The sequence below is a fragment of the Typopeltis vanoorti genome, chromosome 15 (assembly GCF_054136105.1).
Source record: "Typopeltis vanoorti isolate ZY-2024b chromosome 15, IOZ_Tvanoo_1.0, whole genome shotgun sequence".
NCBI lineage: Eukaryota > Metazoa > Arthropoda > Arachnida > Uropygi > Thelyphonidae > Typopeltis > Typopeltis vanoorti.
Window position 1 is genome coordinate 16,802,322 of NC_143563.1, and position 26,526 is coordinate 16,828,847.

The 26,526-nt window shown below is 34.3% G+C and overlaps 1 protein-coding gene across 4 annotated transcripts in view; it reads right to left on the reverse strand.

Annotated features, from left to right (window-relative positions):
* Nucleotides 1–11,600: 11,600 nt before the first annotated feature.
* LOC150098421 (uncharacterized) overlaps nt 11,601–26,526 on the reverse strand; it is a 215,367-nt gene continuing 200,441 nt past the window's right edge. For all 4 annotated transcript variants that reach the window (XM_090404580.1, XM_090404581.1, XM_090404582.1 and 1 more), the window contains exons 12-15: nt 23,190–23,237; nt 20,433–20,626; nt 15,401–15,635; nt 11,601–12,106 (exon numbers count right to left, since the gene is read on the reverse strand). In XM_090404580.1, the coding sequence (XP_090260706.1) occupies nt 15,413–15,635; nt 20,433–20,626; nt 23,190–23,237 (465 nt within the window). In that variant the 3' untranslated portion in view covers nt 11,601–12,106; nt 15,401–15,412. The remainder of the gene's footprint in view (nt 12,107–15,400; nt 15,636–20,432; nt 20,627–23,189; nt 23,238–26,526) is intronic.

A 26,526-nucleotide genomic window follows, 5' to 3' on the forward strand; every position in this document is an offset into this window, starting at 1 on the left:
AACATACCATTAACACTAATATACACATCACAAATCAATAGCATCCAATGCCTACATCCCATAGATAAACAGTAGCAACAACAGAAATAGTGAAGGCTAAATCCCCCTTTCTTCATAAAAGATAACCCAAGTTTCGAAGTAGGTGGGTTTAACTTGCCTCACTCATCTACAAGTAATCCTTATAAACAAATGCAGAAATCTGTTTGTATAATAACTCTTTCTCAAACTTTGAAAAAAAAATTACTATTATTATTAACTTCTATCCTGCATGAAGTCAGAGATTGATCGTGGGAGATAGTACGCTCCATCACACAAAGCTCCTCCAACACTACTATATTATTATGAAGATGATTAAGAGGGTGTAGTATGTGGCCTCAAAAGTTGGCCACATTCTATATGCTCCAGCTATCATACTTGTTCTGAAATTGATTCACACTGCTTGCACTCACATCCAAGGGCAATCCATTAGAATCACGCGATACCCTATGAGAGAAAAATCTAGTCTTCACCCCCTTCTTAGCGGCATTCATTCTCCGCTTCCAATGATGCCCTATTGTCCTTTCTCTACCCTCCATAAATTGAAAAATTCCATCAATGGAAATCCTGTATGACCCTTTTAAAAGTTTGTAAGTTTCGCTCATATCATTCCTCTTTCTTTTGTTTGCTACTGTTGCAGTCTACTAATTCTCAATCTGTCTTCATAATCAGTATTCCACAATCCTGATAGCATTTTAACACTCTCCTTTGCACTCTCTCCACTATATTAGAATCAAAACGGAAAACGGGAGACCAGACCTGCCCACACTAGTCCAAGTGAAGTCTTATCAAAACCTAGTAAAGAAGCAAAATGACATCCTTATCTTTACATGTGAACGTTTGTTTCAGCATTGCAATTAACTTTTGTATTTGCAATCTTTGGTACATGGCCAATGAACATCAACTTCTTATCTACTAACACTCCAAGATCCCTAGCCTCATCAGTTTCTTCTAACATAATCCCACAAAAAAACACGACACTAGATTTCTAATCACGTCGAGTTAATGACACTTTACATTTACTGAGATCCATTTTCCCATGCCCACAATTTGCCTAGTTTACTCCCGGAGACTCAGGTTTTTCGTTCAGCAAAGTCATGAAAATCGACCCTAGAACACACACTATTTCAGACATTTAAAATATTGCGTTAGGGTTAGATTACGAGATGGCGGCTCTTGTCAGTCGCCTGTCTTTACCGGACACCGGTATTCGTGATAGGCTTTGGCAAGCCATCTCTGATTGGCTACTGGTGAAAGTTGACCCCCGAAAAAAAGTTGGATACGGCTTAATCCATCTCGCGTACTCCTTATACGGGAATAAAAGGCATTAGCTGACTTTTTCAATTTATAATAATAATAATAATAATGATGATGGTTAGATAGCTGTTTGAAATTGCACAATGCTCACTGATAACAATTGTGATGATTTTCATGTGTTTAAGCAACAGTCGGCCAACATCGATTGCCAAATCTCGATATATTAAGTGAATTTTTTCGTTTTCTTTTGAATTCTAAGATCGCAGAGAATTTTTTCTGTTTCGTTTTCCAATACTGCCTCTATTTTATGCTGCTACCAGTTATCAGAAGTAGGAAACCCAAAATTTTTGCATGAAATTATTTTGCGTGAAATTTTTTCTGAAATTATTTTGGCCACTTGATCATGGCGGCATTTATAATAAGTTTGAGCTATCTTGCTGCATGCACTGATCAGGTGTTCTACAGTTTCATCTTTCTGGTTGCATAGTCTCCATTTGTTGTTGTTATTGATTCTCAATTTTTGCTTTGATCCCATTAGTTTTCAATGCCTATTCTTCAGCTGTTAGAATAAATCCTTCAGTTTCGTGTTTAACATAACCGTATTGTAGCTCTTGCACCTCTTCATCAAGTCAATTTTTCTTCAATGACTCGGAGAAATTGGCCATGCGAGGGTTTATTTTTCTAGCACACATATCAGTTATTTTGTTGTTCCTTTTTGTGATCGGATTTATTTCCTATTGCTTTTTGAAGCCATCTTGCGAGATGACTTGACGCATTTGCTCAGTGCTATTGTCTCGTAATTTTTTCTTCTTCAACATCTCCTTGCAGCAGAGCCCGTCAACATATTCTTATTTGTGGATAGCCGGTGAGCATCGCTTCGTGGATGTAATGCATGATGCATAGTCATTAATTTTCCAGTTTCACGGTCTAATTAGTCCAGGACTTCTTTTGTCCAATCTACTATGCCAGCAGTGTATAGGATCACTAGTATAGCTCAAGAGTTCATTGCTCGAACTGTGTTCAATCCAATAGGTTTTACTCTCAGAATATTCCTAACTTGTTTGATGTATTTCGCTACTGGTGGTTGTTTTACTTGGTTATACTATAAATTAAAGATACCAAGGAATTATATACTGTAGTTGTTTTAATCTTATCCAAGTATAAGCAAACAAAGTTTGCACCTCAAGTATTTTCAGGGCAAGGGAAACTCGCATAAGGAAGCTAAAACATCACATCATTTGTCTTAGTATCTCATGATACAAAGCACATATCCTTGCAGACATACAGAATGCTATACGTTGTGGAAGGGTCACTACCCGGCCTGGTTTCGACCTTTATTGAGGTCTCCTCAGTGGGAATCAAGTTATATATAAGTGAAATAACTTTCATATTTGTCTAATCCAGAGTAATTTAATAATAAGATATGACACCTTTTGGCAACTTGTATATGAAAATATGACTTCTGCATTACTTCAACCTTAATATCACTTCTGGGTCTGGCTCCCACTGAAGAGAACTCAATAAAGGTCGAAACCGGTCTGGATAGTGACCCTTCCCAAAATGCATAGCATTCTACATGTTCTCAAGGAGATCTGCTTTGCATTATGAGATACTAAGGCAAGTGATGTGAAGTCTTAGCTTCCTTATGTGAGTTGCCCTAGTCCTGAAAATACTTTGTTACAAAAGCTACAACCGGATGTAGTTTTGATAAGTGAAACGCATATGAGATCATTGGACAGTCCCAAAATCAGGGGATATTATCTATACAGAACTGACCCACAGAGGCGGCGGCACTGCCATTTTCTTCAAGAATTACATTAATCATCACTCTGTAAACATCCCACCTACCACTAATCTTGAGGTTACGGGTGTAAAGGTTCTCACTAGCTTGGTTGGCAGACAAAAAATTTATGCAGCATACAATCCTTCATTTAAATCATTATTCTCCTCTGATTTGGACGCCATCTTGGGCATCAGAGAGCCAGTTATCACTTAAACGCAAAGCATCCCGCTCGGAACAGTCGAACTACCAACAGAAATGGCCACATACTTGCTAACTATACAGGATCCAACAACGCAGTTGTGAAAATCCCACTGAACCTACCCATCATAATATGTATGGCACTGCTGATGTCTTGGACATAGTCATACTGCAGAATGTGACTCCATCAGTTTAATGACACTAAATGATCTTTCATCTGATAATAATCCAATACTGCTACAGTTGGGAACCAAGAAAAACTGTCTACCCCCATCACGCTCATTCATATCATGGGAAAGGTTTGACTAAAGTACTTCCGAAATATATTGATCCTGTTCCACTTATAAAATCCAAAGCTTCCACAACTGCCCTCAGGCCCAACCACTTACCAGAAGATATCATGAACCTGATCAAGGAGAAAAATAAGGCTAGAAAAAGGGTTTTAAAATACCCGTGCACCTCAAGACACTCCAATCCTGAATAGGCTCAATTCTGCAGTGAGATACCCTTAAAGCATATATAAGTCAACTTTAGGAAGAAAGATTGACTTCTATCTCTCCTGACAATCCTGAATCACTTCATTTGGAATCTTATCAGAAAGATCAGAAACAAATCTCTTCCTCATCTCCAAACACATCTGGACCTCATCCACTCCAATGACACTAATAAGCAGATAAAACCGAAGCAATAGAAGAAAACTTAGACAAGCAATGTAAACCCTCATATGAACATCTAGACTTCAATCCCATCTACATGTCAGATGTTCAATAAAATCTTCTGTAACCTGCTCCAATCAAATTGCATCCACATTACTATCAGAAATATATGACATAATCGAGAAATTAAAACACAAAAAGGCTCCTGGACCTGACAGCATCACCAACAAGGTGACAGAGCTGCTGCCTCATATAGCTATTATTTATCTGACCAATATAATTAATTCCATCCTCCGTTTCAAACATTTCCCTTCCTGTTGGAAGGTGGCAGATATAATTCTAATCCATAAGACCAGAAAAGACCCGCACCTCCCTCAAAATTATTAGCCAATCTGCCTTATCTCAAATTTGGGTAAAATTGCAGAAAAAGTTATTCTTACCAGATTCCAAGCCTCCATACACAAGTTAAACATTCTTCCTAAAGAGCAGTTTGGGTTCCATCAATTCCATAGTACCACACAAACAGATACACAGACTAGTCGAATACATCTCAATTGGCATCAATGCTCTGGAGCTGTTTTCCTTGACATAGCCAGTTAATTAGATAAAATTTGCCATTTCAGATGTCTGCATAAACTAATCTCAACTGGAAATGGTTCATCTAATTAAATCATATCTTTTTGGCAAGAGTATGCAAATCAAGATCAATAATACAGTATCAGCACAAACATATCTTGGCTGGAATCTCACAATGATCCTTACTAGTTCCAATTCTGTTTTCCATATACATGTCTGATATCCTGCACAGTCCCTTGTCATCCACCATAGCCCTCAATGTGAATGATCCAGCAATATTAGCCAGATCTCTACAGCCACATCTTGCCATCAAAAAACTGCAAGAAAACCTACTACTGATTGAAAAATGGTTCTCCAAATGGAGATCCCACCCCAAGTGAATCCCCAGAAGACTAATGCTTACTAAAGGGTACATCTTCCAGTTTAACACAAAAATCCTATGGCAAACAGAAGTCCTTGGTGTACTACTGGATAAAAGGCTAACTTTCAGCTGCCATGCCAAGGCTCTCTGTGTAAAGGCATCAAAAGCTATTGCCCAACTCTATCCTCTAATCAACAGGAACAGTAAGCTAAACACCAGAATCAAACTACTTATCTACAAACTGATAGTTCCTCCTATACTCACGCTTCTCCGGCTTGGAGCCATACTGCTGATACTAATATTCTAAAATTACGAGTGCAAAATAAATGTCCATGAATGATCCTAAACGCTCTATGGTTCGTCAGAAATATATGCAACTCCATCGGGACACAGATGTGCCCTATATTTACTTTCCTACGACCTATAGCAACAAAGTTCTTTTCAAAAGAATCTGTACACCCCAGCAAACTGGTTCAACTAACTGAAAATTACGAAGCAACGAATTACTTCAAACATTAAGCCAAAAGCCATCTTAACCTCCACTTGTTCTAATCTTTCTTCGCAAATTCTGTTCAAGTGACCATACCACCTGAGATTAGATCTGCTAACGCATTCCTGGATGCTGACAATGTCAAGTTCTTTCCTAATATCCTCGTTTTTAATATGATATTGCCATTTCACGCCCCTAATCTTTCTCAGGCCTCTCATGTCTGCGGTCTCTAGTTTTTGGTGAAGTGTTTTACTTCTGACCCAGCTCTCAGATCCATAAGTTAAAACTGGTTTGAACACTGTCTTGTATACAGCTAATTTAGTGTTCCGACTCATTTCTCTCTTATTCCAAATGAATTTATTCAATTGACATCCTACCATACCAGCTTTATTGATTCTGTTGTCTATTTCCATATTTAATTTACCATCTTCAATAAACATCGTGCCTAAGTTGCTAAAATGTTTTACTTGTTCCATAGGTTCCCCATTAAAAACACAGTTGACATTTTCAAAGATTCTCCCTATTTTCATTGTCTTTTTTTTTATTGCTGACCTTCATACCATATCTATTATCTATTACAAGTTATTTAATTTAGTCAGGGAATCTTGCAGATTTGTAGCGGATTTATTTAGAAATAAATAAACTGCATACAACAAAGAGCTAACATTAACATCTCCAGTTCTTATATCATGTTGAATACCACTTTCCTTCATAATGTGATCCATATAGATAATGACTAACAGATGGGATAATGTACATCCTTGTCTCACACCAGATTTAACATTAAACCATCTTCCTTCAATTCTAACTGCTGACTTTCAATTCAAATAAAGACTAAGTATTGCTTGATATAATGCCCCATTGACACCATATCTGTAGCGTATTGAATAGCTTCTCTATTGGCACCTTGTCATATGCATTTTCCAGATCGACAAAACTTAAATACAGATCTTCGTTATATTCCCATGCTTTCTCAACTATTTGTCATAAAGTGAAGATCTGATCCTGACAACCTCTATTTGGTCTGAATCCAGCTTGTTCTTCACCAAGCGTTTCTTCCACAATTCTTCTCAACCGTTTATCAAGTATACTTGCATATATCTTATCGGTAACACTCAGTAGGTTCACATTCAGTTTTATTTCCCTTTTTATATATGGGTACTATGAGAGCTCTACTCCAATCATCGGGAATTCGTTCCTCTGTCCAGGCTTTCTGAACTATGCAGTGCAGCCACTGTAAGACTTTTATACCACACTTCAGCATTTCTGGTTGAATATCATCTACTCCTGCTGCCTTTCAACATTTCAAGCCTCTGATGGCTTTTTCTATTTCATGTATGGATATGTATTCCCAACTGCATGCCTGTTGAGTGTCTTTTTTACCACTGTGCTATCACTGCTTGTTTCATTTAGCAATTTTTCGAAGCAATTACTCCATACTTCAAGGATATCTTTTCTCCTGTTTTCATGTCAGCTTTATCATCTCTAATCTCTAACTCCTTTTACAGCACTCTTTCCTCCATGTCTAAGCTTCTCCAGAATATCTTATCACCTTCTTGATATTTATTTTCTATGTTCTAGCCAAAATCCTCCCATGACTTTCTTTAGCTAGTTGTATGGTGACTCGTTATTAAGAGGAGTGATAGATGGGAGTTTAATTAAATCGTACTTACCGGATCTGAAGTTCAAGGATGTGAGAGTATTAGAGCGCAAAAACAGAGGGTGAAAGAATTGATAGTTGTGGTGGGTACGAATGAATTGAAAGGAGATAATTTTTTTATGAGAAAGGACTTGAAAGTATTGTTAAAGGTAGCGAAAGAAAAGAGTGACAGAGTTAGGATGGTGAGTCTGTTGCTGCGGTATGACAGAGAGGAGTTTAGGAGGGCCATAATCGCAAATGACTATGTGCAGGTTATGCAGACAGTGTGGTGTGGAATTTATGGACGTGTGGAATGAATTTGATGGGCAAAATGATTTATACAAGATGGATGGCATGCATTTGAATGGATTTGGTGTGCAGAGACTGGAAAAAGTGTTGCTGAATGAAGTGAAAATGGATGTGCAGAACCAGGGAAACTAGAACTACCGGGGGGGGGGGGGGGTGGATATGCGGAGAAGAAATCGGAATGGGATAGTCAGAATAATGCATCAAGATAGGGGTGGGACAAAGGGACCTCTGCATTTCGTGTATACTAATGCCAGGAGTATTAGGAACAAGGAGGAATTTTTGGCCTTGATTGGCTCTTCCTGGCCACAGGTTATTGGCATTAGTGAAACATGGCTGACAGAAGATATAGTTAGTGGGACATTTTGTCCCACTAACTATATCTTCTATAACCTACAAAATGTGTAGGTTATAGTGTGTTTAGGAGGGACTGAAAGAATAAAATGAGGAGAGGAGTGTTATTGATGATGGCTGATGAACTGAAGCCAAGGAGAATTGAAGTTGTATTGCAGGACAGTGAAAAGAGCTCATTTGTGGCTATTTGGTGTGAGATTGAGACTGGCAGAACAAAATATACAGTTGGGTGCTGCTATGGACCAGGTGATGGAATAGATGGTGGGGATAGTATGCATAAACAAATTGATGAAATGAGTGGAAGGGGGGTAATTATTATGGGGGATTTCAACTATGGTAACATTGATTGGAAGGAGAAGAGGACACATATGAGGAAGGAAATGGATTTTATTCAATTATTAAGGGATAACTATCTGAGACAGCATGTAATTGAAAATACTAGGGGTGTGAGAGTGCTTGACCTGGTAATATCATCTGAGAATTTGACTGTAATGAATATGACCATGTTGCCACCTATTGGTGAGAGTGATCATAAGGTCTTGACCTGGGAGGTGGCTAAAGATGTGGAATTTTCGATTAAGACAGAGTATATGTGGAATTACCATGCTGGCAAGTATGACAAGCTTTGGAGATTGCTTGGATCAGTGCCTTGGCATGTACAACTGCAAGGGCTGGATGTCGATAGAACATGGGAAGTGGTCAAGGCGCATTTATAGGAGGTTATGGGTTTGCATACCTAGGGTCCGAATAGTAAAACAAGTAGGGGTTAAATGGTTGAATAACACCATTAAGCTTGAGCTGCAAAAAAATAAACAACTGTGGAGGGAATTTAAAGAAAGAGGTGACCTGCAGGCACCTTGTCGCCGAGTTAAACAGAGCCTTGTTTAACCAGGCGACGCCCCAGGCGGCATGAAATTTTGTCATGTTGTACCATCTTTTTGTATATTGGTTTAAGCCAATAAGAATGCAATTTGGTCAGCTAAATCCCAAATTGCCATCCCATCCTCATTCGTTCGGTATCCAGGTAGATATCCAACAGGGTGCACTACAAGAAGGTGAGGATTGGACATTAGGTCAGAAGCCTTGGTCGGTTCTCTGCATTCCTTTAAAGGCTATGTGGTGGTCTCCTATGTTATACAGCTTTGACCCTTAAGCACCCTGTAATCATAGAATTTATAAGCCTGAAATGAGAGAAAAAATGTCTGTGTCATGAGCTCTCAGTAATTTTAAAATTTTATATTGCTCTCTTCATATTAAAAAGGTTGCTGACCTCTGCAAGATGTGCTTTACATTTATGGAAAATACTAAGGAAAGAGGACTGAAGCTTGCTCCACCTTTACTACAAGTTGCCCATAAGGCACTACTTATGCTTGCATCTGCCGAAATTTTTAGTTTCTATATATTCGGCATGAAACTCTTGTAGTTTCTATATTCGACCATGAAATAATGTTGGATTCAATATTTACTTAATTTGTACCATCATGTATTATATTTGCAGTGTTTTTTCTTTATGTTTTCTTACATACTAGTAATGAATGTATCTCTCAGATATACTGCGATCTACACTGCAAAATTATCACTGTGAGCTCCAAAGCAGTTTACAATATTTTCTCTGAGGGCGCATTAAAAATTCACTGCGTGCACTATGGCGACCCCCGGCACTGCGTTGCCGACCTCTGCTATAAATACATTAGTACCATAGGTGAACTAAGAATTTCTGTTTATATTAATTTTATACATCTTTTTGTATTTTTTTAATATAATCTGGAAACCCTGCTCCAGAGACCTAACATCGAACTTTTTCAAGCCTTCAAATAAGTGGGGGTGATGATCTCACACTGGAAATGAAATTTTTTCCCCACTTTAAGCAGAAACATCTGTACTCATGGCAGGATTTGAACCCACAACCTGGCTGGAGAGTGGCACTAACCACACTGCCAACCAGGCTGGCTAATGTTTGGGTGTAAATTAAACATATAAAACATTATCTTAAGTATTTATTATGTCAACTTGAATGAACTAAGGAGCTATTCAATACGCTGCAGTTATATGGTGTCAATGGGGTATTATATCAAGCAATACTTAGTCTTTATTTGAGTTGTGAGTCAGCAGTTAGAATTGAAGGAAGTACAGGAAGATGGTTTAATATTAAATCTGGTGTGAGACAAGGATGTACATTATCACCTCTGTTATTCATTATCTATATGGATCACATTATGAAGGAAAGTGGTATTAAACCTGATATCAAAATTGGAGATGTTAATGTCAGCTCTTTGCTTTATGCGGATGATGTTATACTTCTAAATAAATCCGCTACAAGTCTGCAAGATTCTCTGACTAAATTGAATAGCTGTTGTAATAGATATGGTATGAAGGTTAGCAATAAAAAGACAAAGACAATGAAAATAGGCAGAATCATTGAAAATATCAACTGTGTTGTGAATGGAGAACCTGTGGAACAAGTAAAACATTTCAGCTACTTAGGCACAATTTTTACTGAAGATGGTAAACTAAATATAGAAATAGACAACAGAATCAGCAAAGCTGGTATCGTGGGAAGTCAATTGAATAAATTCATATGGAATAAGAAAGAAATTAGTCGGAACACTAAATTAGCTGTATACAAGACAGTGTTCAAACCAATTTTAACTTATGGATCTGAGAGCTGGGTCAGAAGTAAAACACTTGACCAAAGACTAGAGACCGCAGATATGAGAGTCCTGAGAAAGATTAGAGGCGTGAACAGATGGCATCAATGGCAATATCATATTAAAAATGAGGATATTAGGAAAGAACTTGACATTGTCAGCATCCAGGATTGATATGGTACAAAGTGCCTTAGACGATAGAAATATAAGATCTGATAATGTTGGAGTCTTGACAAGTAACAGACTGATTTGGAGGAAAATTGTAGATAGGAAGTTAGTAATGATGTAATTTTTTCATGTAGTACTGTCATATCCTGTACACCCCTTGAGGGTACATGGCAGGAATTTGATGATGATGATGATGATGATGATGACTTGAATGAACAGCCTATATTTCTACCACTGCAGGGGGAGGGCCTCTCCTGTTGCGGGAGGTTTGGGTCTACTACTCCCATAGTGAACCAGTCCATGTTGGGAGAGTGTCACAAACATGCATGCCTATGCGGGATTCAAACCCACAGCCTCTTAGCTGCAGAGCGGATACACTATCCACTTGGCCAACCAGGCCGGCGATGTCAACTTACATCTCATTAAAAACACAATTACTGCTGTTCTCTTCAAAGAAAAGTATGCAGTCATTAACAAGTAGGAAATGACAGTACTTAAAAAATCACTTCAATCTGTATCTTTAATCTCCCCACCCTAGTTATTGTGAATAAAATCGAATATGGAGGTGTTTGATCCTAGTCATCTGTTATAATGAATATTTCTTATATAATTTATGTAATTGTTAATGGTATAACCCCCCTCAATGAGTGATCCCAGGAGAGTTGATGTAATAATAATAATATTCATTTTACTAAACAATTTTTTCAAACTAAAAATTATTTTTTATTTTATCAATGAACAATACTTATCTAATCTCATGTTTTAACATGAGATTAAATAAGTACTGATCAAAGAACCCTGACATAAAATAAAATATGAGCATTGGGATGCATTACAAGTATGCTAAACCTAAGACTGGCTAAGTTCCATATTTGATCTCGACAAGAATAAATCAGGCATCCTGCACTACAGACCAAATATAGAACTTTTCAATACTTGAAGGTGGTGTGGTATCTTGTAATGAAAATACCTGCATTGCCTATAATATGAATATTTAGGTGGATTTATTCATTCATTCAATTAATTTATTACTCATATACTGTCACATGACATATCACCATCTGATATATTGAGAATCCCAAAACTTAAATTTGCATTCTTTATACAATAAAGAAATAAGCATACCAATAACTTTCACTTTTTTTTTTCTCTTTTCAATTTAAGTAAATATTACACATAAAAGCAAAAATGCTTTCTTAAACAATGCAAATGTGGCACCAATTTAATAAATATTAAACAAATTGAACAACACTGAACATACAGGGAAAAAAATCCAGAAATAAATAATTAAACAAATTCGTATCATACACATATGATTCAAGATGAAAGACATACTGTGGAAGGTTGGTAAACTTTACCATATTCATGTTTTTCAATAAACAAAGTGGCTCAAAACAAAATACAAAAAAAAAAAAAAGTCTATATATAGCAGCACATTTTAAATTACACTTTCCTTCTCTAAGTTCATAAACATGGTTGGTAGCTATTTTACAGCTATTCACAGTTTTTCAGTGAGATGGATGAAATATGGAACAAAACTTCCAATGAAGTTTAATTCTTCTTGAACTATCTTATAGTATTATACATTGGTAACTTCGTACCCAAGTTTACGAAACAAATTTCCTATGGACAACCTGCAAAAAGAAAAATAAAGTTTTAATTCACAGAAAAAAATAACATGTAATCTAGAGGCACAACTGTGGACTTCAAGAGCAAGAAGATTAAGCCATTATTATGGAACTGTGAGACATGCTTTTAGTTACACAATATAATCCAAAAAACATAATTATCTTACTGAGAAAGAAAACTACATTATGCTACCCATCTATCTGAAGTTAATTTTCTGGGAGTTACACATCATCATACACAACAGTTACATACAATATTGGTAATAGTTAGTTTACGTACTAACTATTACCAATATTCTATCATTATCATATTCAAATTCCTAATATGCACCCTCGGGGATGCATCTCAAACAATAAAGAAATGTTTTTCTGCATTTTTTCATCATATGAAACTTCTCCTTAACTCTTACCAATCCTGTTTTCTATCAACAACATAATTCAGGTGGACTGATTGTTATGATATGTAAGAATTATACTAAGTCATTATTATGGAACTGTGAGACATGTTTAGATGCATCCCTGAGGGTACATATTAGGAATTTGAATATGATAATGAGATAAAGCTAACAGAGATGATGGCTAGTTACAAAGCATATTTTGTGCAACAAAACAGCAGCAGTCCTCTTTTCATTAATTTGAATGAGATAATACACGTTCACAATACTCTGACATACAATGACAAATAACAATCCACATGCAACTCTTGAACCCATTTTATGTAGCACAAAATGTTTTTCTAACTGGTAAAGTCCAGACCTAAGATTTTTAGGTTAAAACCACTTTGACAGCACAATACATTTAAGAGTGAGCATTCTCAGGTGATGACCTTTTGAAAAAAAAAGATAAATATTGGTACATTTATGGGTAACTATACATGCTAGAGTTTGTTTAAAAGTTGTATATGTACACACACACACAAATTAACCAGAGATAGCTAATCCCAAAAATCCTGCTAAAGTTAGGAGTTTCATTCATAACTATGATATCTAATATCAAATTTGTATATTTGTCTAAAATCTGTCACATCTATTAGTTAAACCACTCAACAAAATTGTAAAACAGCAACTGTTCTTACTTTCAGATTTAAAAAAAACTGAAATATTACCTAATAAATATGTGTATTTGTAGATGAACAATTTACAAATGTTCATCTATTCTTTTTTAATATCCTAACACCTAACAGCTAGTCATTCACAGCCTCTGTTATGAAGTCAATGAGGCCTGTAACTCCTGACAAAGAAGTACAAGGTATTAATGTTAATATGAGAAATTTGTCAAATTGAATTATTTGTAGTTATTACAGTCAATTCTTGCTAGAACAAAACACTGTAATCCACAGACAATGCTATTCTAAAGAAAATTCATTATAACAAAATATTGCTATGGTCCTTATGAGTCTGCTATAGGGAGTTAAATAATTATATTTAGTTTTTCATTCATGAAATTAATTTGCACAAATAAATGACATAAGATTCCAAAGTAGTATTAAGTCACTCTTTTTTCATTCTATCAAATGCTTAAAACAACTTTTGGGGATAATGCCTTAAGCTGCTCAAAGATATTCAAGTGGTTCAAAAGGTTCAGAGATGGTCAAACTTTGCTTGAAAATTATCCTCAATCTGGACAACCATCAAATCTCACGATCATGATTTGGTAACTTGTGTTAAAGAGCTAACCTGTGAAACAGGAATCTCAGTTGGATCATGTCATCAAATTTTGACAGACGATTTGGAAATGAGGAGGATTAGAGATAGCTAATCCCAAAAATCCTGCTAAAGTTAGGAGTTTCATTCATAACTATGATATCTAATATCAAATTTGTATATTTGTCTAAAATCTGTCACATCTATTAGTTAAACCACTAAACAAAATTGTAAAACAGCAACTGTTCTTACTTTCAGATTTAAAAAAAACTGAAATATTACCTAATAAATATGTGTATTTGTAGATGAACAATTTACAAATGTTCATCTATTCTTTTTTAATATCCTAACACCTAACAGCTAGTCATTCACAGCCTCTGTTATGAAGTCAATGAGGCCTGTAACTCCTGACAAAGAAGTACAAGGTATAAATGTTAATATGAGAAATTTGTCAAATTGAATTATTTGTAGTTATTACAGTCAATTCTTGCTAGAACAAAACACTGTAATCCACAGACAATGCTATTCTAAAGAAAATTCATTATAACAAAATATTGCTATGGTCCTTATGAGTCTGCTATAGGGAGTTAAATAATTATATTTAGTTTTTCATTCATGAAATTAATTTGCACAAATAAATGACATAAGATTCCAAAGTAGTATTAAGTCACTCTTTTTTCATTCTATCAAATGCTTAAAACAACTTTTGGGGATAATGCCTTAAGCTGCTCAAAGATATTCAAGTGGTTCAGAGATGGTCAAACTTTGCTTGAAAATTATCCTCAATCTGGACAACCATCGAATCTCACGATCATGATTTGGTAACTTGTGTTAAAGAGCTAACCTGTGAAACAGGAATCTCAGTTGGATCATGTCATCAAATTTTGACAGACGATTTGGAAATGAGGAGGATTACTATAAAAGCTTGTGCTGAGACTTCTTAGGATCAAGTTTCTAGCTCAAAAGAACATCATAGTCATAACTCACCCACCACCAGATTTAGCCCCATGTGACTTCTTTTTTTTTTATTCCCAAACTAAAATCTGTACCTAAAGGATGAAAGTTCCAAGATGTGAACAAAATTAAATGGAATGTGACACACAAATCAAAGTCATTCATTTAGAACAATTCCAAAGATGCTTCTAAAAGTGAAAAAAATGCTGGAAACACTGTACCAAGGCAGGAGGAAAAATATTTCAAAGGAGATATGTTCCTGTAGCTCATATGCTACAGGAACATGTATAATATTTAAAAAAAAAAAAAAAAATTATGTCCTTGAAAGTTTTGAACAAGACTTCATATATTGACTGTTCCAATCAGAGTGAACATAGTTATAGTTTTAATAGTATGTCAATGTATATTTAAATAAGATTTAAAATTTAATCTCAGGGAAAAGGACTCCATTCACAGTTTATATATATTTATTTATATATATTTTCACATTTCCCATATACCTGCCTACTTATTCATTTACCTGAGTATGAAAATATATGATTTGCTAATCAACAACTAATTCACATATGGAAATTTATATTTTTGCATTTATACAAATAAATCTCGGTATAATAATCAAGTTTTCAACTTAGTCATGCAACTCATGTAGTAATCACAATTTTGGAGTATCTGTTAAGCTACTCCAAAAATTCAACACACTTACCTTAAAATAAAGTTACGTTATAACAGAGCTACTTGGTAATGTTTTTTCTGGAATGATTTTTGAATCTGACATTATATCTTGATGACATTTTAACTGCTGACTTAAAAACACTGATGAAAGTATTTGAGGATTATAATCTGCTTCTATATTATGTGAACCATAATTTCGTCCCATTATTTTTACAGCTGAGAATTTTGCACGGTGGTAAGCAACGAGTACACTGAATCCAAGCAATCTGAAAAAATAAAAGAATATATGTAATCACTCAGAATATAATATTATTATAAAAGGATCAGCAGAAAATGAGAAATTTAAAAAAGAAATTCACATAATATTTCACATATTAACATTAGTCAAAGAAAAGGTAGAGATGTAATTTGAAAAGTATTCAGGTATACCAAGAAAGACTATAATTGCAAATTAAAAATATATTATTGAGTGGTAATCCCTGTTTTAAAGAGGAAGTACATAAGTGTCAACTTAAAATATTAAAAACTCCTTAAAAGGAATTATTGACAAAATAGAATCAAAAAGAATAAACTGATCCAGTAATTAAATAGTAAATGTTGGGAAAGAGTGAAAAGGGAAAAAAAAAAAGTAAAGTCTCAAAATATGTGCCGACCAAGTATAAAAGATCACAGAGAATGTCACTTCTGGATCATGTTTCATTACAACTGGAGAGACAGGTTGCTGGTCCAAGTCCCACTGTTGTGAATGCATTTAAGTAGCAGATGAATTTCATTACCCGGCATATGATCATCATGCTACTTAGTGGAGATGTGAATTGGATTGAAAAAGTTCTACTCCACACCTGGCTGTAATATACAGTTTTTTTTTTTTTTTTTTTTCCTTATAAGATGTGCTTTCTGAAAATTAGGATAAATGTCAACTCCTTTGGGAAGTTTTTCTTTAAAAAAAAAAAAAAAAAAAAAAAAAAAAAAAAAAAAAAAAAAGGTGGCAATTTTGTCCCATCCATACAGCATAATGAAACAACAGTATAGTGGGCTTTTTTTTTGTGACATTAGCGACCATGCAACTATTCGAATTGATCATGCATTACCAACAAGCAAGGATACACTGTGCATACATAAACACATCGGTTATAAGACACACTGTAAGATGCATCAGTTTATAAGACGCATCCTAATTTTCAGAAAGCGAATCTTATAAGGCAAAAAATATGGTATATTACGACCAGGTGTGGAGTAGAACTTTTTCAATCCATTTTACATCTCCACTAAGTAGCATAGTGATCATATGCTGGGGTAATGAAATTCATCCATCATCAAATTCATGCATTCACAACAGTGGGACTTGAACCAGCAACCTGTTGGATGGAAAGCAGAGATTATTTACTTAGGCAATAAAGTGCCAGTTGTGCTATATCATGTTTCTATGAAATAAGCTATACCAGAGTGATATTCTATTATTATTACTGCAGGAAAAGATTAGAATAATTACACATTTATAAGATGCTTACATCAGAGAGTTTTATTAGGACTAGAGGCATCAAGAAAGGGGAGAGAGGAGCAATTAAGTGTATTATACAAGTGAAGTCTTATTTTCAAGGCTAATAAAAAATGTATGTAACCTTTATAGATTCCTCTATGTATCACACATATCAGTCATTGATTTAGAAACCTTTATGCAGATGTATGTAAACATCACTTATGCAGCATATATGCAAAATACTTGGTCACATGCAATACCACATGTTCTATGCAGTTATTTACGAATGCTGCCATCAGTAATCATCAACAATGTTGATCTCAATGGGAAAAACAAAGAATCTTTTAGAGTTTTGATAAAGGGCTTATTTTGGGCTTGCTTCGCTGAAGCCACTATTTTGAAAACAGCAGAGCTGATTGGTTTCTCAAAAAGTGAGATATCCCAGGTGTTTAATTAGTGGAAAGATAGTCTGTCAGGAATGAGATAGTTGTTGTCTGAGAAAGTGTGTATGGACATGTTAGAAAAACAAATCTGGGAACAAAGTCCTCTTCCATCAAATCTGAGGAGTTAAAGGACTGTCTGATACCAGGCAGATGGTATGTCTATAACATGCCATCTGCCTGGTATGTTATAGACATAGATGCAATCCAACACTTTGTGGAATCTATGCCAAATTGTATATGTGCTATAATTCAGGCTAAAGAAGGTCCAACACAGTATTAAAAGTTTCTAATTCACTAGCTAGTATGATATATATAAACCATTTCTTTTTATCAACATCTTGAAAATAAAGTTGACTATGATGACCACAGATACTGACTGTGAGAATGAAATAAATATTTGTGAAAAATAACATAATTAACTGATAATAATTAAAGAAAGTTTTGGAATAATAGTTAAGAATATATATAGTATATTATACTATACTACATCAAACTGCATTTGTCAATTTATTAACAAACCTCTGTGGAAGAGTCAAAGAGATGAGTGAGAGGTAAAGAAATTTAGCCATGTAAAAATGTTTCTCACTCCTTTCTTTGCACCATTCTTATTAATATAGAAAAATTCCCTCACCAACTTGCATGTCTCTATAACATAATCGCTCCTCATCCCCATCAAACTGAAATTTACACTCCATCTTCTCATCATAATCAATAATTTAGAATCTTAATAATGCCTTGATTACTCTCCTATACCCTCTCTACTGAGTTTCCTCATTACTATGGAAATCAGGTGACCAAAATTTAAGCACACCAGTACAGGTGTGGTCTCATCCAAATTAAGAAATAGAATAACAACTTCCCTGTATTTACTTATGTGCCTTATTTATCATAATAATAACACCATGTGATCTTTATAACTTTTGGTAATATGTTCCCCTAAACTTTAGGTTAATGTCAACTATTATTCCTAAATCCTGAATCTGATTCATCTCCTAAAGCAGAATTCCACTAATACAGTAAGTAGCATTACAATTCTGCACTCTGAAGTTTAAAACCTAACACTAAGCAACATATATAAGAACAGCAAATCCACTTTTATCTGTCTAGGTTACTAGTCTATTTACATCTTCTTGAAGGGACTTTACATTCTCTTCTTCTTCTTCTCATCTGCTCATGGCAGGTTGAGTTCCTCAAAGCTGATTTGCTATTTCTGTCTGTTGTTTTTTTATGTAGTTCTATTATGGAGTTTAAGTAGGTGCTTTCTTTAATGTTGTCAATCCATTTCTTTCTTGGTCTTCCTCTGCTGGGCTGTCCTTCAATTCTACCATTTAATATGTCTGGTAGTCTTTCTGGGTTCATTCTTGAAAGATGTCCAAACCAGCTTAGTTGGCTCTTTTTAGTGCAGTAATTATTGTTTCTTTAAAGTTAAGTTCTCTGACTTTTACATTTGTTTTCCTTTCTGTCCAGTTTGTTCTATCGATTTTTCTTACGCATTTCATTTCAAAAGCATTGAGTTTATCCATTTCTTTTTTACTTAAGATCCAGCATTCTGAGCTATAGAGTACTGTAGGAATTATCATTGTTTTATATATATTTAGTTTGAGTTCTTTGCTTAATCTTTTATTGTCCCATATTTTTTGTAGTCTGCCCATTGTTATCCATCATTATTGATTCTATGTTTTATGGTTTCGAAATAGTCTAGATGTTCAGTGATCACTAAGCCTAGGTAATTGAATTTCTTTACTTGTCCTACATTATTGTTTCCTATTTTCATTTGGATTACTTCTCTTTTTCTTCCTATTACTATTACTTTTGTTTTACTAAAATTGATTTTTATATCATATTTGTTACTTGTTTGATGCAGCTTGGTTAAGTTATTTTCTAATTTTTCTTGGCTGTCTGTAGTGATAATTATGTTGTCAGCATATTTTAAATGTGTTATATTTCTTCCATTTACAGTTATGCCTTCACACATTTAATCCTTCAACTACCACTTCTTTTAGATACAGGTTAAATAACTAATTTGTACCTACCATCTCACACTTTCCCTCTACATTCCAGGGGCCATGATAACATCTTATGCTTCAACCAAACAGACAGCTGCAAAAATCTAATACGTGTTATTTTATCTCTACCTTTGAATAGGAGTATCCTCTGCTTCTCCTCCTCTTCCAACCTATTCTCCCCAATGATTCTTTTCATGTCTAATTAATCCTATCTATATATACATTCATCTTTAGTGGACCAGTTTTGCATAAGCTAAATCCTTGACAAAGATTCAGTCATCGCTACAAACTTATCACCATAATTTCTGATAAAATTCAATAGAATATACTACATTTTTGTTTTCATTCATATTTTACTTTTAGCTGTATGCAAACAAAAGTTTCCAAATGAAGTATTTTGATGACTAGCTACTTGTGTAACAAGAGCAACTGCTTACAAATTGTCCTGGCTACCTCAAAGGATAACATATTCTTTAATGATTATTAGAAACACATATTCACAACAATAAAGAATAATAATTTAATTGCAAATATTTCAGCCTCAAACTAACTGGCCATCATCACTGTAAGCATTTGGCTGAGAATGGAAAAAGAGTTTCTTGTTTTAGCTTCATCTTGTGATTATGCTGATGATGGCCAGTTAGTTTCAGACCAAAATATTTACAATAATAAAATTATTATTCTTTATTCTTGTGAATATTTTTTTTTTCTAATAATCATTACTATGTTATAAGTGCCAATAAAAACTCATATTCTTGTTTTAATTCTTATTTTACTATAGGATAAGCAAATAATCATCCTCTGATGTATATTTTGTATTGGGGAATATTTAAGACAACTTGCAGTGAGGTCAACTAGGCTCATTATGAAGTAAATCACATGCAAACGTTTGTTTACAACTAGGGAGAAATGAATGAAAATAATATAATTTCTCTCAAGTACAATATATATTTAATTAATTCAATAAATCATAGTGGAATAGAAATGAAAATAAAAATAGTCAAGTATGCATGGGTTTCCATTTTCAGAAAAGCACTAGATGGTATTAAACAAAGCAAAGTGACAATCAAATTAAATCTTGCTTTTACTAATATAATTATTACTATTACAGTCCTTATTAAACTAAAATCTTACCTCAAACAGACATATTCAACAAGAATGGCAATACCAACTGCAAGAGTTCGTAAGCCAACACTGTCAAATATTCTTACAACTGCACAGGCTCCACCAATAGCACCTCCCATCACTGTGATAATACTTATAGTTTGAATCCAGTGTATTGCAGTAAGACCACTTGGGAGCCAGACATAGCCTCGTTCCAATTCATACTGAAATAAAAATGTCAACCCTGTAGTTTACAAATATTTTTTACCTATGACATCAAATATTCACATAACAATCAGGATACATCCTGACATCTTCATTAGCTGATGGATAATACAAGGTAATAGTAAATTGTACTTTACCATAACCTGTGCAATAAAATGATATTAACGGTGCTATTTTATACTTATAACATTTTTAAAATCATTCTGTGATAGATTAACAATGATCATTCTATGAAATGTAGGAAGTTTTTTTTTTTTAACCTTGAATTTATTATACATTAAAGAAAAAAAAAATTTCTACATCTTTCTCACATCCAGAGATTTTTATTAATAAATTCTAGTCTACTTTTTCTAATAAATTCTAGTACACCTTTTGTCTACTTGTGATATAACTTCTGCATTCAAAACCAGTTTTAACTTATGGATCTGAGAGCTGGGTCAGAAGTAAAACACTTGACCAAAGACTAGAGACCGCAGATATGAGAGTCCTGAGAAAGATTAGAGGTGTGAACAGATGGCATCAGTGGCAATATCATATTAAAAACGAGGATATTAGGAAAGAACATGACATTATCAGCATCTAGGAATGCGTTAGCAGAGCTAATCTCAGGTGGTATGGTCACTTAAACAGAATGGACGAGGAAAGATTAGCAAAACAAGTGTTCTCTGCCAGGTTGGCAGGAAAACAACCCAGAGGAAGACCAAGATATGGGTGGATTGATACAGTACAAAGTGCCTTAGACGATAGAAATATAAGATCTGATAATGTTGGAGTCTTGACAAGTAACAGACTGATTTGGAGAAAAATTGTAGATAGGAAGTTATTAATGATGTAAATTTTTCATATAGCAGTTAGAATTGAAGGAAGTACAGGAAGATGGTTTAATGTTAAATCTGGTGTGAGACAAGGATGTACATTATCCCCTCTGTTATTCATTATCTATATGGATCACATTATGAAGGAAAGTGGTATTAAACATGATATCAAAATTGGAGATGTTAAGATCAGCTCTTTGCTTTATGCGGATGATGTTATACTTCTAAATAAATCCGCTACAAGTCTGCAAGATTCTCTGACTAAATTGAATAGCTGTTGTAATAGATATGGTATGAAGGACAGCAATAAAAAGACAAAGACAATGAAAATAGGCAGAATCATTGAAAATGTCAATGTCTGTGTTGTGAATGGAGAACCTGTGGAACAAGTAAAACATTTCAGCTACTTAGGCACGATTTTTACTGAAGATGGTAAATTAAATATGGAAATAGACAACAGAATCAGCAAAGCTGGTATGATGGGTAGTCAGTTGAATAAATTCATATGGAATAAGAGAGAAATTAGTCGGAACACTAAATTAGCTGTATACAAGACTGTTCAAACCAGTTTTAACTTATGGATCTGAGAGCTGGGTCAGAAGTAAAACACTTGACCAAAGACTAGAGACCGCAGATATGAGAGTCCTGAGAAAGATTAGAGGTGTGAACAGATGGCATCAATGGCAATATCATATTAAAAATGAGGATATTAGGAAAGAACTTGACATTGTCTGCATCAAGGAATGCGTTAGCAGAGCTAATCTCAGGTGGTATGGTCACTTAAACAGAATGGGCGAAGAAAGATTAGAAAAACAAGTGTTCTCTGCCAGGTTGGAAGCAAAACGACCCAGAGGAAGACCAAGATATAGGTGGATTGATAATGTACAAAGTGCCTTAGACGATAGAAATATAAGATCTGATAATGTTGGAGTCTTGACAAGTAACAGACTGATTTGGAGGAAAATTGTAGATAGAAAGTTAGTAATGATATAATTTTTTCATGTAGTACTATCATATCCTGTACACCCCTTGGGGGTACATGGCAGGAATTTGATGATGATGATGATTTTTCATATAGTACTATCATATCCTGTACACCCCTTGAGGGTATATGGCAGGAATTTGATGATGATGATGATATCTGCAGTCTGTTCTGTAATATATTTGTCAACAAATAGTGCAATTAGAGGCAATGGGGATAAAAACAGCACTAAGTAATGAAACATGCCCCCTGCCACAGAAAGTACGCTGCACAGATTCAAGCAAAACCGTTTGTTGTACCACCAAACACAATATGTTAACTAAAAACAATTGTCCTAACATTTGTCGAAATTTTTAATTACATGAAATAAGTGTTTGTTTGATTGCATTTGAAATTTTTAACGTCATTAAGACAAATCACAAATGCTAACTTCAATAAAATTCTACCAAAAGAGTTGCAACTAACATGCCACATAAACTTTGTGTCAGTGAGGTCGCCTACCAGCCCGACACAGAGTGGCATCCAAATAAGCAGCAATAAAATTCTACCGAAAGGGTTGCAACTAACATGCTGTATAAACTTTGCATCAGTTCAGCCCACCCACAACACAGAAGTGGCACACAAAGGGTAATGAGTCCCACAGTACAATAAACATGTGAAACACTTCCTGAATTGAACATGTTAAATCCCTGTTCTTTTTTACTGAGTAAATATTTTATTTTTTTTAAATACTTAATTGATGCTTTATGATTTTTTAATACTCACTTGTTCATTGCACACTTTGCATTTCATGTTTTCTGGATTACATGAAGACTAGAATGGATAAGGAAAGAGAAAAAAGTGTTACAGCGTTCAAATAATTAAAAAATGTAAGCCAATTATAACATACATTCATATTTAGTACCAAAAAAATGACATACTCTGAATAATTAATTTATTAAAATCTGCAAATCATTAGTCCTAACTTCCTGAAATAATTTCATATTATTTTAAAAAAAAAGATTTATAAACAACTTTAAAAACATTTATGTCATTAGTGTTTACATATAATTGAATATATCTCAAAAATTCCATTCCATTCAAGTACTAGCAAAACTTGTTTGTTGCTTTCTAACTATAATATATATAAACAGAAAACATACATTATTTGACATCATTCAGGTTAGGCATTACTTTTAACAGCCTGAATAGTTTCATCAATACTTCAGTGTTGTCCTTAGATGCTATACAAAAATATAATGGATACAAAATGAAGCATATGCAGATACAACAAACAAGCTGTACCTGCATATTGCAGCAGGCTTAACCAAGATAATATGCATGACTACTTTTGGCATTGGCCAAAAATTTGATTAGATCATCCTTTTGATTTATGTCAACATATTTCTAAAACTAATTGTTCAATTAAATACAATTTAGTGATTACATATTTTCATTCCACAAATGTATACGATATCAAGTAACCAAGTCACAAAATTAAACCAGTATAGATAAATTATTTGTAATATTTTAAAATTGTTAACTTATTTTGGGTGCAATGTGAGCATCATGTGAAAAGTTTACTAATTTCCCATTAACAATTTTCATTCAAACGAGTCTTATCTTAGGACTCCAGTATTGTCAAATCTTATATTTTGATCTTCTAAGACACTTCTCTGCAGATCAATCCACCTAGATTGTCTTGCTCTAGAAAATTTTGCTAACATCCTAGCATCACGCACCTATTTTACTAACTTTTCCTCTCCTGTTCAAGTCACTATATCTGAGATTAACTCTATTCAAACATTCCAGATGCTATCTGTTCACTTCCTTAATCTTTCTTGGAATTCTCATTTCTGTGGCTAGTAGTCTGAACAACCATCTATTTTGCATAGCTCTCAGATCCATAAGTTAAAATTGATTGAACATGGTCATGTATATTGACAATTATTAAAGGAACATGTAAGACCACAGTAATAACTTTTAATTAATAAGGTACAGATATTTCATACTAGCTGGTATGGTAGGAAGTCAATTGAATAAATTCATATGGAATAAGAGAAAAATTAGTCAAAACACTAAATTAGCTGTATACAAGACAGTGTTCAAACCAGTTTTAACTTATGAATCTGAGAGCTGGGTCAGAAGTAAAACGCTTGACCAAAGACTAGAGACCGCAGATATGAGAGTCCTGAGAAAGATTATAGGTGCGAACAGATGGCATCAATGGCAATATCATATTGAAAATGAGGATATTAGGAAAGAACTTCACATTGTCAACATCCAGGAATGCGTTAGCAGAGCTAATCTCAGGTGGTATGGTCACTTAAACAGAATGGGCGAAGAAAGATTAGCAAAACAGGTGTTCTCTGCCAGGTTGGCAGCAAAACGACCCGGAGGTAGACCAAGATATAGGTGGATTGATACGGTACAAAGTGCCTTAGACAATAGAAATATAAGATCTGATAATGTTGGAGTCTTGAAAAGTAACAGGCTGATTTGGAGGAAAATTGTAGATAGGAAGTTAGTAATGATGTAATTTTTTTCATGTAGTACTATCATGTTCCTGTACACCCCCTTGAGGGTATATGGCAGAAATATGATGATGATATTTCATACTAAAACTAATAATACATCTTTAGTGTTACAAACAGTTATAGGAATGGAATACAAGTAACGAACATTCGGTGGATCACCTATTAAAATACATAGTTGTCATGTGCTAGGAAACGATAGAAAATAATAATTAATTAATATTTAAGATAATTGTTTTTTTTTTTAATGATTACATAAAATAAAAAATCTCCCAGATCTTCGAGAGAGAGAGACAATCATTTCGATTTAAATTCGGTCGGTGTAAAATAGCTTCACAACTTTCTTTAAAAAGGCGTTCATATTTGAACCTGCATCTATGGAGGAGAATAGCTTTATCCCACTGGATATTATGGGTAGTGTTAATACTGTGTTGTGCTATACCAGACTTCTGAAGTTTGTTGTATTCAATATAATATTGATGTTCTTTAACTCTTTTTTTCCACAGAACAGCCAGTTTGTCCAAAATAAGAAAAACAGCACATTCACATGGTGTTTGATAAACACTAGCCAATAGAGATGACAGTTTATCTTTTGTAGAAGGCAATAAGGAAGAATTGGCCTCATTTCCCTTCTTTTGGAATCCAGTTCGTTAGTATGGATAGATGTCAGGCCCATTTCTATTTAATCGCTTATGGTGAAGAATGATGTCAGTGATGTGAGTCTGGCTCTTATCCAAGTGTTTGCTTCTTATCTTTTAATGTGATGCCTAGCATCAACCTCTTCATTTTTTTTTTTTTTTGAGTTGTTGTTAGTTTATTTGCCAGTGCTTTTGTTAGCAATCAAGTTTCACAACCATATGTGATGACTGGAAGTATACACTGGTTAAATGTCTTCCTTTTAAACAGAGTGGGACATCATTGTTTTGAAAAATGCTTTTCAATTTTCTGAACTCCAGGCAAGTTGAACTCTCCTATTTATTTCCTTTTGGAGTCCACAGTTTAGATCAATGAGATGACCACCTAAGTAGGTATATGAAGAGACTCTTTCCAAGAAATTGTTTTCTATTATCATGCTTTTTGTGTTACAAAATGATTAAACATGATTTTATTTTTTTTCTCTGTTTATTTTTAGACCCACTTTTCTGCTTTCATGGTCTTCTATCATTATATTAAGGTCTTCTGGAGTGTTTGCAAAAATTATGATATCATCTGCATATCTTAGGTGTGTTGTATAATTATTAATTTTTATACCAAGGTTTGTCCAGTTTACATTATTAAATATTTCTTGAAGGACTGCTGTTAAAAATTGTGAGTGATAGAGAGTCTCCTTGTTGGGCATCTTTTTCAATTGATATTTTATTGCTACTTCTGTGAAGTTGGATTGTTGTTACAGAGTGGTATATTTCCTCGAGGAGGCCCACATGTTCTTCAGGAACTCCCCGATTCTGGAGTGCTTTGATTATTGCATTAGTTTTGATGGAATCAAATGCTTTTTCATAATCAATAAAGGCTAAATCGGTTTTCTTCTTCTTTTTCTATTATTTGTTTTACTGCATGAATATGATCAATTGTGTTAAAGCCTTTATGGA